Below are 12,159 nucleotides of genomic sequence, written 5' to 3'. Positions count from 1 at the left end.
TAAAAAATGAAAAGAAGTGTAAATGAAAAAAAGGGAACCGAAAAATCAGCTCTCACAAATAATATGCGAATTTACTAATTAAGGTGGCTATGTAAAGAAGTGGGGTCAAATCAATAAATATAAAAGAAAAAAGGAAAGGAAAAAGGACAGCATGTTAAGAATTTCGTACCTAAAGATAGAAACGAAAAATAAAACTCCCATCTCCATTTGTCCAAAAAATGATTTAAATATATAGCGAACCTAGTTTTCATTGAAGCTTTGATGGATCCACGACCGCAAGCCCACAGTTCAACCCATATTTGTTAAAAGTGGATCACCCAAAACACAGTCAGCAGCGGCTCCAACCAAACCCTAACCCGGTTAATATCTTGGAGAGTCCTCGAAATGATAACCGACACGTGTCCGCTTTTATCGATCCGAAAAACCCTCGCTACACTCCATAAATCTTGTCCTCTCTGTCTCGCCTTCAAAGCCCTCTCTTTCACCCTCTCTCTCCTCAATCCTTCTGCTCAATACGCTTCGCTTTCTGTGAGCCTCTTCACTCTCTCCTACTTTAGATTTTCGCAGCTGGGGGGTTCGTTCCATCTCCGCCGTTGCTTTTGCAGAGATGAAGTTTTGAAGATGATGATGAGCCCTGATGATCTTCCTCAGCTGGTAAGAACCATCACTACTGATTGGGGTTTTTACATGAAGAAATGTTCCACCCATTTATGGTGATCCACGTACGGTCCCTAATCTGGTTGCGCAAGAGGAAAAAAACCAGCACCCAACAAAACCCTTATCCCAATTAGTCCAATAGCTCTCAAAGTTCTTAACTTTTAACTTTTTTTTTTGGTGTCAAAGAAAGTCTTAGTAATAGTCCACTTGTAAAGTTCCGAGATTGCATTTTTACTTCATTTCCCATCCTGTATTTCTTTTTTGCTTTGCTATTTGTTATTGGGTTGAGACTTTTTGTTTTTAGCTCAGCTAAGTAGAACAAGCTAGTTGTATACAAAAATTTGTTCTAATAGTTAGTTTGGTAAAGAGGGATTTTGGATCTTTAATTAATTCTAAAGGTGGCGAAGATGAGCTTGAGGGCGGCCGAGAAAGATTCGGCTTCAGAAATTCATATCCCAGCCGATATAGATTGGCATATGCTTGACAAGTCCAAGTTTTTCTTTCTGGGTGCTGCTTTGTTTTCGGGTGTTTCAGCTGCTCTTTATCCGATTGTGGTCTTAAAAACCCGTCAACAAGTTTCACCCACTCAAATTTCTTGCCTGAAGATGTCTTGTGCTATGATGCGCCATGAAGGTCCTAGAGGGTTTTACAGAGGTTTTGGTACCTCTCTCATGGGAACCATTCCTGCTAGAGCACTTTACATGACAGCGCTTGAAGTTACCAAGAGTAATGTTGGGACTGTAACTGTTAGATTAGGCTTTTCAGATACTACAGCAATGGCTATAGCTAATGCTGCTGCAGGGTTGAGCTCAGCCATGGCTGCCCAATTAGTTTGGACCCCAATTGATGTTGTGAGCCAGAGACTTATGGTTCAGGGCTGCAGCACCAGCAGCAAAAACATCCTCCCCAATGTGAGTTCCTATAAGTATAGCAATGGTCTTGATGCTTTTAGGAAAATTGTACATGCAGATGGGCTGAGAGGATTGTATAGGGGATTTGGGATATCAACACTGACTTATGCACCGTCGAATGCGGTTTGGTGGGCTTCGTACTCTGTTGCACATAGGCTCATTTGGGGTGGTTTTGGTTGCTATATGTGTAAGAAGGATGAGAGTGGCTCAGCCAATAGGCCTGATTGCAGGGCAATGCTGGCAGTGCAGGGGTTGAGCGCAGCCATGGCTAGTGGGGTTTCTGCTTTGATCACCATGCCACTGGATACCGTCAAGACCCGGCTGCAAGTTTTGGATGCAGAAGAAAATGGGCGAAGAAGACCACTGACCATACTGCAGACTGTGAGGAATTTGGTGAGGGAAGGTGGGTTTGCTGCTTGTTACAGAGGCCTAGGGCCTAGGTGGGCTTCAATGTCAATGTCTGCTACAACCATGGTCACTACCTATGAGTTTCTCAAGCGGATGTCGACTAAGAGCCAAGGGAGCTACCCTTCTTGACTTGAGCAGTCAAATGGAGAGAACACAGAAAGAAGTGGGTTTTGATTCCATTTGTTGCAAATTGTTTTTGCCGTTGGCAATACTGCCCTGCCTACCTGCCACCATATGGGATATTGTAAATATGTATAGCGTAGTTTTCTTCTATATTTCCTCTTCTTTTTTTCCAAAAATTTATGTATCTTGCCTCTTCCTCCTTCATCTATGTTGTGCAAGTAATTCTATTTTCCATGGTTTGACTTGACTATGTGTCTATGTAGGGGATAAATAGAAACTTCTTAACATATTATAAGGATAATATTCATATAGATCATTGCTCCCAAATAAATTAGATTTGTGAATTTCTCACATCAGGCAAATGATGAACAAGAGATTGGGAAATAAGTGAAATTTATTATGCTTAAAAGCCTAAGTTTTGGATTATATGCTTAGCGAAATATATATATTCTGATATCTTTGTCATATTGATATAAGGAATCTGTTGATGCAAGACATTTGACGCATTGTCTTGTGTAAAATGCTAATTTTATGGCAAGCCCACTCGCCATCCAGAAATAAAAACATAGTCAGAACTCTTGCTTGTGCACAACTTGATGAGTGGGGTGGGTGGGTTTGCTTGCACTATCTCTCTCTCTCTCTCTCTCTCTCTACATTATTCATGAATGGTGCCAATCATTAGACTCAAATAAACAAATCTTTCCCAAAAACCCAACAATTGGCCTGGCATGGCACCCCTCTGTTTAGATTATGCATTGAATTCATTGCTTTATAGTTAGTTGCTGGCAAATTGTCCAGCAATGAACACATGGACTTGAGGCGATGGAAGCTTTTATGTGACTCTGAGCATCTCAATCTGGATTAGAAGTAATGCAAAAATTAGATTAGTTTAACTTTCTGTCAATGGTGGTGGGCGGTGGAAGAATCTGACGACCAGTGAAACGTGCATGAAAGACAGCATATGATGCGTGTGTAAGAACGAGGGGCTTTTGTTTTTGTTTTTTCCTTTATTGTGGAACCAAAACTCGAAACTCGAAAGGGCAACAAAAACCAAAACCAGGGGCTAAACCTGAATGCAACGCGGTGCAGATATCTAATTCTATGGATCATCAAATCTTAGCCACTAGTTATTATAAATTTCTATGGACCATCAGATGCAAACCCACTAAAAAGAAACAGTGGGCCTCACATGCTCTGTCTCCTCTTTCTTTCTCTCTCTACCCTCTCAGCTTATCCTCAATGCGTGACATGTCTGAGACTAACTGCAAAAGTCCCAATCAAGAAGGACCACTTTATAAAAACCAAGATCCCATTAGGCATTACACTGTAACTAACTCTCAATTGGGCGGCCGTTGAAGTGAGCATGAACGACAAAGATCATACGACCCAAGATCATGCATAGGCACTAAAAATACCAACGCCTCTTGCTAGCTAGGTCTCACGGTTTCGGGTTGCTCTATAATCCACCCATACCATACCAGATGGACATGTCACAAGAAGTTTGTTTCTATGCAAACCAGAAAAGAGAAAAACTGTTTGTTCCATGTGTTTATCGCCTCTTACAACAATCCAGTCGTGTTTGGCACATGATCACTTGTTGCTAGCAGAATAATTCCGTTCCTCGACACGTGATCACTTATTGCGAGAGAAAAGTAAAATTACCCGCCAATCTATTTTTGACCAACTATCAGGTCCATACGCTCAGTCACTTGAATTTTTTCAACTTTTGACCAACTATCAGGTCCATTCGCTCAGTCACCTGAATTTTTTCAACGGAGGAACCCATTGGTGTCAGCGACCAAATTTAATTCCAACTTCAAAACCATACCCAGAAAGAAGTCCAAGCCCAAATAAGACACAAGATGTCAAATGATCGATAAAAGTCAACTGAGAAATGGGCCGTTAATTTTATAAACACTAAACACATTCATGCATATAGATAACAAATCCCACACTGACGAGACGAGGGGAAAATGATTTCCAATCTCAATTTAAACATCCTGGCATATGATATCTAAAATAAATAGCAGACTTGCAACCTACACAACATCCGAGATTAAATCTCCTAAAACTACAGGCATGAGACCAAGTGACAACCTGACCTACGAGACAATTAGCAGTCAACCACCCTAATACATAAGATGTCAACTTCCTCAGAAACCATTAAGGCCGGGCTCTCTTGTTGGTGCAAGATGGGCATTTGTACTGCTTAATATGCTCAGCCCTAGCTGGGGTGATCTTAACGCACTTCCCATGGAACCACTTCTCACAGATGTCGCAGCAAATCCAGAATTCATCAGATGCGTAGTTCTCTCCACAAGCCCCACACAGTGTCTCACCATGCTCGTCCTCATCGTCATCTTCCAGACCCTCCTCGTCCTCATCCTTTGATTGCACTGCCTTTGTATACCTGGGATGAGGCTCAGAACCACGCTGCATTTGCCAACACAATAAGTTACAAGGTGGCCAGGTTGTTCAGCAAACCAAAAACTAATAATGTATTCATCCTTTACTCTCATGTTGGCATGACATCACAATATTTCTAGACATTTCACAGTTTATATTTTGAATTGTAGATACGTAAAGAAGAATGCAAAGTTTCCACGTTTGCACAGTTATCCCATGCCAAAAGACAACTTAAAGATTCTAGCACTACAATTTGAAATTGAAAATAGCAACTAAATTATGAGATTCAGAAACTAGCAATCCAAGTTTTTCCGAACCTTAGAGTTTGATTTAGATCTGTTGCTGCCATGATTTGAATTTGATGACTTCTCCTTCACTTGTTTCTTAACTGTCCCTGTCACAACCTCGAAAATTGTTGGAAGTTCATTTATCATATTAAAAAGGCGTTTCCTGCAAAGCAGATACCAACAGCATAATGGTAAGTGAACATGAAGAACCTAAATACAACAGAAATGCAAGGCAAAACCAGAAAAGAGCACAAAAAAAATAAATTTTGGGTTGTAGTTAGCAGACTCCAAACAACCAAATGAAGGCTACGGTACCTAACAAGAACATTATCGAAAGGAATACAAAAAATGACCCTCCCTATTCCTTTTTCATTACAACAAAACTAAGCATCCTCTTTAATTGGTGTAATGCATAAAAAATTTAAATAAGAAAAGCTAAAAGTCAAACAGCTTCAACTACATTCCCAGAAAGATGTCAAAAAACGTAACCCGACTATATCATGAACACCTTCTTCATTTTCTCAAAGAAGAACAGACCCAACCGCTTAAAACAGCCGTGAACAGTAGGCTACAATTTATCAACTTTACTAGTGCTCAATCAAAAACTTATATTTGTAATATTAGGCCATTGTAGTTTTCCTGAAAAGAAGAATACACAGCAAACAAACATATGCATGCGAGCACACATACATGTAACATTACAATGTAATAGCACATAATGAAATCAAACTAGAGATGAGTACTATTAAACTAAGAGTAGGTTCCAGCAAACTAGAATATAAGGACGATGATTAATCAAAACACTAGCCTGACCTAAAAACAAAGTGATGCCTCACCTCTGAACTAAAGATCTGAACCCATTAGCATCATAGAGTCAAACCACACGTTAATATTGTACAAAGAGCCATACCTATCAGCCTTATCAAATCCGAACCTAGCACCAAAATAAAATGCCACTGCAAGTAACCATGCATCACTGTGGACAGCAACCAAAGATAACCAATCCTTTTCTTGCATTCCATCTCTTGCAAAGTTAATACCAAGTGCTGGCTCCGGAAGCTCTGGAGGAACCTCCTCTGCTGGTAAATTAACTTCCCACTGCTCGGTTGGAAATCCATAAAGGCAAAGATTCTCCTTCTCTGTCATGAAGGATGTTTAAGGTACTATTGCATGCTCTATGAAAACTAAGGAAGCAATGAAGGTATGACACAGAAGCACACGCAGGATCAACCATTATGGAAGCATTAAACTGTTGCATTCACATATATTTTTCACCAAAACAAAGTACGAAACTTGGTTCATAATTTCCTTTTTAAGAAATTAAAACAACCTACTTTAAAAGCAAGCCAAAAGTAATTCAACTTAACTTTGAAACTTTAATGAGATATATAAACACAAATTAAATTCATTATTATTAATTTTTAAATTATAAAAATACTTACTAAATTTGCACCCACCCAAGTTGATAATGCATCGTTGAAAAAGAATAATAATTTCTTCACATATTCTTCCAAGGTACTCAATAAGAAATATGGTATTAGTCTTAGCAATATTTCAACTACTACAAGAGGTCAAACATAGGCTAACGTGTGGTACATGCTTCCAATCCCAACTGAAAATAAGTAGAATGCATTAATCGGAAACTCTAACAACCACTGCATCTCTAAGCATAACCTAAAGCAATGCCAATGTATGCAAATTATCAACAACGAGAAAGGGCAGACCTTTAAGCCTAGAAGCTTCTACTTCCATAAATATATTTTTTTAAATGAAAATTAAATGCAAACAAAGATACAATTGACTAAAAGTAGAAAATTGTTAGATAAAAATATAATTAAAATGAGATTAATTATAGGGTTTCTTTTCATGAATTACTTTTTTTTTTTTTTGGGTCAAATTTCATGAATTACTTTAAACAAATTAAAAAAATCTCTTTCACACACGTGTTGGTTTTTTTTAAAGTACCAGAAATTATTGAATAAAAACCCTTATTCAGTTCAGTGTTGGTTAAAAAAAACACCTTCTGTCAATAACCAAACAGCGCCCGCACCAAAATTAACCACTACAAAAAAAAAATGAAGGAGAAATCCATTACCAGGGTCACACTGCTGAAAAAAGTCTTCGACCTCTGCAAACACAACAAAGGAAAAATCACATCGAATTTCCATAGCTTTAACGGAGAGTAGAAAGTTGACTAGAAGCGGAAAAGATAAAATATACCGGTGGTGAGAGCTTTAATCATGGCGGCTCTTCGACCCTTGAAGTCTCTGAAGACCTCCTCAACCGTACGCGGGTTGTACAGAGCACCCCCGTCCATGTCTTCTTCACAATTACAGAGACGCAAAAAAAAAGAAGCGAAAGACTGGAAGAAAATACCAAAAAAAGGGAGGGAAAGGTTGGAAAATATTTGACCTCTGACTCTGATGAGTGAGAGAGAAGGTGTTTTGTGTGTGGGCGTGTGTGAGAGACAGAGAGAGATGGTGCGGATTTAAATCGGAAGGAAATGGATTACTAAAGTGGATTTGATAAAAGAGCGAAGAGTCCGTGAGGATGATGATACGAGGCTGGCCCAACTATTTGTAAAGCCGAAAAGCCCTAAACACGATTAGTTCTCAAATTAAGTCCTTGCCACGCTGGCAGTGGCAGTGGTTAATTACTGTTCCTCTGATTACGATGGTAGTGGGCCCGGGTTCTGAGTTCGACGAGTTCTCCAGGAGTGGGCTGTGGGCCTACAATGGCAGACAGTGATGTGGACTTTTGGGTTAATTGTCGATTTATTTGGGAGAAATAATTCGTAACTTCCCAACTTTACCCGTGGCTGCACTGAAAAATTACAATGGAAAAAAAAAAAAAAACCAATGAAGACGTGACATCTTCAATCCCTATTATGCACATACATGTCCATTCGACCAAAAAAATTATTATGTACATGTCCATTAGTCATGTAAAATAAAATAATATGAAGACAGAGAAGATCATCATGTAAGAAAGCTGAAAGTGGCCAAACCATTTCAATTGATAGTTTGCACCAGATGAATGCCAAAATGCAAAGCTTCTTCCCTGACTGAAGAACACAAGGAGTCTGAAACCCAGAAAATTTGGTTATGTTCAAGATTCCAGGAAACTTATTCGAGCTTTGTGATCATGTACAAGGAAATGATCAGGCATGCCATATAGAAGCATGGCAAATCTATGTTCTTGATCATCAAGAATTTTCACTTCTTCATGACTCCATTCTATTCATCTTAATCACTTGCCCATTAGAACTTGGATCACTGCTTATATCAAGTACCCACTTTCCTAGCACACTTCTGTAACTATCTACATCAACCACTGTGCATCTGTTACACATATCCTCAAATATCCTCTCAGCCTCAAGGACCATCCCTTTTGCACACAGCTCCTTGACCAAAATTGAAAAGCTCTCCAAACTAATAATATGATTATTATCCAATGCTCCACAGAAAGCCTGTATTGCCATGTTCACATTGCCGTCCTCACAATAACCCATAATTACACAACTGTAGAGGACGGTATCAAGCTTGTGGCCGTTCCAAAGCATGTCACCAACGAACTCTTCAACCTCCCCCATTCTACCTCTCAAATTACAAAGACTACATATCACTGTGTTATATGAAAAGAAATTTGGAGAGCAGCCCATTTGGTTCATCTTATTTAGAAGAATAATGGCTCTTTCAAGGTCCCCGTTTTCGACAAGAACCTTGAGCAGTCTGTTAAAGCTTGAAACACTTGGCTTTAGGCCTCTCATCCTCATTTCCCTCAAAATGGACATCGCTCCATCCGGTTTTCTCATCTTACAGTACTCATTAAAAACGACACCATATGCTTCCACATCCGGTTTCATCCCAAGATTCACTATATCTTGAAGATGCTTAACAGCTTCGTCGGCCTTTCCAACAATGCAAAGCCCTTTCAATATGGCCGTATGTGTAGCTATATTGTCCTTCACACCATTTAACCTCATCCTTGTCAACATCCTCTTTGCCTCACTAACATGACCACTCAAACAGAAACCATGAATCAACGCATTGTAAGTAAACAGATTAGGCTCACAACCCTGCTTCCCCATTTCTTTCATACACTCCATTGCCTCCTTCAACTCACCTTTCTTACAATACCCATCAATCAAAGTTGTATACGTTACCGTATCAGGCAAACAATGCTCACTCTCCCTCATCTGACCGAAAACTCTCCTCGCACTATCAAAATCACCCTTTAGACAAAACCCATGAATCATAGTGTTGTAAGTAATCAAATTTGGCTCGCAAGTCATTTCATCAAACACCTTCTTGGCATTCTCAATTTCACCCCTTTTGCAAAACCCTCTAATCATTATTGTACAAGCCCATACATTCGGATTTACCTGAGCTTCCTTGACAATCTGATCATAAATTGCCTTAGCTAAATTCATTCTATTAGCCCTAACCAGCACACCCAGAATCGCATTATAAGAAAACAAGCACCGCCCGTTCTCAATCGACTTCGCCTTGTAAAACCAATCTATGGCGGCTCTGATATCGCCGCGGCGGCCATGAGTTGTGATGAACCTGCCAAGCATAAAATCATAGAGTCTATTGGATTCTTGAAGGAGTGAGGAGGCAGTGGAGAAGAGGGAGTGGGAGAGAAGAAGCTCAGTGATTGCCAAGTAGCAGTTGTGGGTGTGAGAATAGTTGTTGGGATTAGGATCCGGGTTTGAGGACCATTTGAAGAAGAAGAGGGCATGGTAAGGATTGGGCTGAGATTTGATGACTTGGATAACTAGGCTTGGGTTCAGGTGAGGTGAGAATTGGTTAAGGGGGGCTGAGCTGAGGTTTGAGGGGTTAGGGTTTTGTGGATCTAGGGTTTGCAGAAGGGAGGTTATACAGGTCAACAGAGAGAGATTTGTAGAGGGGTGAGATGGGTTGGTTAGGGCTCTAGCTGGCGTAGCCATTGATTTTCCAAAGAGCCTTCCTCAAGAAGATAGTGACATTGTCTCTAATTGGAGGGAACATATTTCACTTTTGGCGCTTATGAATAACTTAAGCAAACAAAATTGATTTTGCGCAAGCACTTTACACAAGAACTACTTGGTAACTTATGTCATACAAGCACTTCCAAACATAAATTGGACGACTTTCGTAAATTCAAATAAAGTAGGCTATTGATCCTAACACATGTCATACAAGATAACTTATGCAATTAGAAAATATAATTTTTAGCATTCCCCACTTTATTTACATCATGATTCTTGTGACTTGATTTGTAGAGGTGTGAGATGAACTGCAATTGTCAAACTACAAAATGATCACCCTGTTTTCGGGGGACAAGAGCCACTTGGCGGCCGGAGTACTGTTGTGGCGCCAACAGCTTTCGGAGCAATGGGAAGTAAATGGTTAGACCAGGCCATGAGGTGAAGCTGAACGCTTTCCATCTGGTCAATGGCCGACGCAAGAGTTTCTTTAATTTCTGTGTGATCACAACAGTGTATGAGCCCCGCAGAGCTAACATGTGATGGCATCAAGCTCTTGCCCTCTAACCTAGACATCACAAGCTGGCGGCCACTTGCGTATGCTTCCTCATGAAGGCTGCCAAGACCACAACGATCAGCAGCTGAACCTTTTGCCACTGAGTGAATGCAAATCAGTCCCTGCACTTGTTTTTAAAGCATAACAAAATGGAAGTTTAGTGTATCAGTCTGTCAAAATAGTGGTATGCTGCATTTTTCTGGTAAGTTTTTCAGAACAAAAGTGCATGCAGGATTCTAACCTCGTCAGTGCGTTTGATTTCCAATCCGAACCGCGCTTCACCAGGTTGAGGTATCAAGTCAACTAGCATTTCTGCAGCTCCGGGCATGAACCACAGTCTAATGCCTTGCACTATTTGGACTGTTGTTGTTGTTGTTGTGTAATTTTGCTGCCTACCCCAACTCATATCCTTTCCTATCAAATTATTCTTCTCCTTCAAGAAAAAATAAAACAAAATCTAATTAAAACGGAGAATAAAATGGTTACTAACTAGCAATTCAAGATGACTAAAAAGAAAGATTGATACCGACGACACGATCTGTTCTGTTTGAATATTAACAAAAACAAGAGGAACCCCTGAAGCAACTGCTGCAGAAAACCAAGCCATGCACCTGGCTGTTGTGGCCTCAGTGCATTTCTCGCCTGGCAGTGGCATGAACAAAATGGAGCTAACAATTGTGCAACGTTGGTCAGGCAAATAGGTACCAACTTTCATCTTCCAGTCATATTTAACTCCCCTTTTGTTATATCCTCTGTACTCCACGTTTACCAAACTCCTGCTCAATTCTGCAAAATCAAATAAAACACAGATCACTCAAGGGCACACTGGTTTCAGATGAACAAGAGTTTTCATTGTCTGATATGTGAGGACCTTCCTTAATTGTCTAACATTAGACAATTTAAAATGTTATGTTATTAGACCGTGAATCATAACCGCTGTGTATGTGGGATCAATGATCCTAATTCATAGTATGACAACATAACATGTCACATATCTATCAAGAGATCGTCACTATCTTTACTACTAAAAATCTGTCAAGAAAAACCTACCCTGAAGCTCAGAACATTGGTCTGAGGTCAAGTCCCCCAAAATTGCAACATGTCTGTCATCTGTAGCTGCTCTAATGGTATACCTTCTCTGAAGCATCGAAATCCTCTCAGCCACGACACGGGTCTGGAGCTTGAGTGTGCTCTCACCCCTTCTCACCTTGACCCAAATGACCTCAACATGGCTGAACTTAGCAAGCTGTGAGGTAAGCTCTGACTTGGCTTTGGTATGCACAAAAAACTCATCAGCAATAGTATCACTACTCTCAGAATTATAAAACCCTTCAATTATATCTCCAGGCAATGGCATGCTCTCATCCCACTCTTCTGGTTCCTCTTGCTTCACTTGTTTCACACACACCAGTGTCTGAGCACCGGCCATGTCTATGTTCTTCTTCAAAATGCAACAACTGCCTCCCATAATCTTATCGATCGAATTCACTGAAGATATGTTTCATGGAGTTCTTAGGAATCTCCATCCATTTACGAACACTTCAAGGTTAATCTTAGGTTACTACGTCTTTCACATTATAGTGAGGGAACTTGGCCATCCCTTTGGGGTCTATATATAATCATTATATTGAGATAATTCCTAGACAGCCAGCTGGCCGCTCTACATGGATATTGATGTGAAAAATGGATTGGGAACCAATTAAGTACAAAACAAAGATCACTATAATTAATCTTATAATACAAGTCAAATATCTGCAAATGTATAGTCATTTTCTGTACAAGTTGCTTTCAGTCTCGAGAAAATTACATTTCCTTAATAATAATAAATAATAATTTCTTTAA

The 12,159-nt window shown here is 39.9% G+C and overlaps 4 protein-coding genes across 4 annotated transcripts; 1 reads left to right on the top strand and 3 right to left on the bottom strand.

Moving 5' to 3' along the window:
- LOC18792359 (solute carrier family 25 member 44) lies at positions 369-2,345 on the top strand. Its single transcript, XM_007222628.2, has one exon. The coding sequence runs from the start codon at positions 1,065-1,067 to the stop codon at positions 2,103-2,105; it is 1,041 nt and encodes a 346-aa protein (XP_007222690.2). The 5' UTR covers positions 369-1,064; the 3' UTR covers positions 2,106-2,345.
- Positions 3,971-7,356, bottom strand: LOC18790843 (PHD finger protein ALFIN-LIKE 4). The gene is made up of 5 exons (XM_007225941.2): positions 7,013-7,356; positions 6,888-6,920; positions 5,703-5,931; positions 4,823-4,955; positions 3,971-4,532 (listed from the first exon to the last, which is right to left on the bottom strand). Exons 1-5 carry the CDS (start codon positions 7,107-7,109, stop codon positions 4,263-4,265), a joined length of 762 nt encoding a protein of 253 aa, XP_007226003.1. The 5' UTR covers positions 7,110-7,356; the 3' UTR covers positions 3,971-4,262.
- LOC18790902 (pentatricopeptide repeat-containing protein At1g05670, mitochondrial) lies at positions 7,466-9,840 on the bottom strand. The gene is made up of 2 exons (XM_020554191.1): positions 7,800-9,840; positions 7,466-7,615 (listed from the first exon to the last, which is right to left on the bottom strand). The coding sequence occupies exon 1, from the start codon at positions 9,741-9,743 to the stop codon at positions 8,016-8,018; it is 1,728 nt and encodes a 575-aa protein (XP_020409780.1). The 5' UTR covers positions 9,744-9,840; the 3' UTR covers positions 7,466-7,615; positions 7,800-8,015.
- LOC109947395 lies at positions 10,098-11,746 on the bottom strand. The gene is made up of 4 exons (XM_020557355.1): positions 11,368-11,746; positions 10,844-11,103; positions 10,559-10,750; positions 10,098-10,439 (listed from the first exon to the last, which is right to left on the bottom strand). Exons 1-4 carry the CDS (start codon positions 11,744-11,746, stop codon positions 10,098-10,100), a joined length of 1,173 nt encoding a protein of 390 aa, XP_020412944.1.

Source organism: Prunus persica, chromosome G1, assembly GCF_000346465.2.
Source record: "Prunus persica cultivar Lovell chromosome G1, Prunus_persica_NCBIv2, whole genome shotgun sequence".
Taxonomy (NCBI): domain Eukaryota; kingdom Viridiplantae; phylum Streptophyta; class Magnoliopsida; order Rosales; family Rosaceae; genus Prunus; species Prunus persica.
The sequence above is the reverse complement of the archived record's forward strand: the minus strand, read 5'-3'. Positions and strand labels throughout refer to the sequence as shown.

Bases quoted from the DNA above. Each gene is read 5' to 3' on its own strand.
- LOC18792359 (XM_007222628.2), top strand. From the start codon at position 1,065: ATGAGCTTGAGGGCGGCCGAGAAAGATTCGGCTTCAGAAATTCATATC.
- LOC18790843 (XM_007225941.2), bottom strand. From the start codon at position 7,109: ATGGACGGGGGTGCTCTGTACAACCCGCGTACGGTTGAGGAGGTCTTC. The intron at 5,932-6,887 runs GTAATGGATTTC...CCTTCATGACAG, and splicing joins TTTTCAGCAGTGTGACCCTG to AGAAGGAGAATCTTTGCCTT. The intron at 4,533-4,822 runs GTTCGGAAAAAC...TGGCAAATGCAG, and splicing joins GATCTAAATCAAACTCTAAG to CGTGGTTCTGAGCCTCATCC.
- LOC18790902 (XM_020554191.1), bottom strand. From the start codon at position 9,743: ATGGCTACGCCAGCTAGAGCCCTAACCAACCCATCTCACCCCTCTACA.
- LOC109947395 (XM_020557355.1), bottom strand. From the start codon at position 11,746: ATGGCCGGTGCTCAGACACTGGTGTGTGTGAAACAAGTGAAGCAAGAG. The intron at 11,104-11,367 runs GTAGGTTTTTCT...TTGATTTTGCAG, and splicing joins CCAATGTTCTGAGCTTCAGG to AATTGAGCAGGAGTTTGGTA. The intron at 10,440-10,558 runs GTTAGAATCCTG...AAACAAGTGCAG, and splicing joins AAATCAAACGCACTGACGAG to GGACTGATTTGCATTCACTC.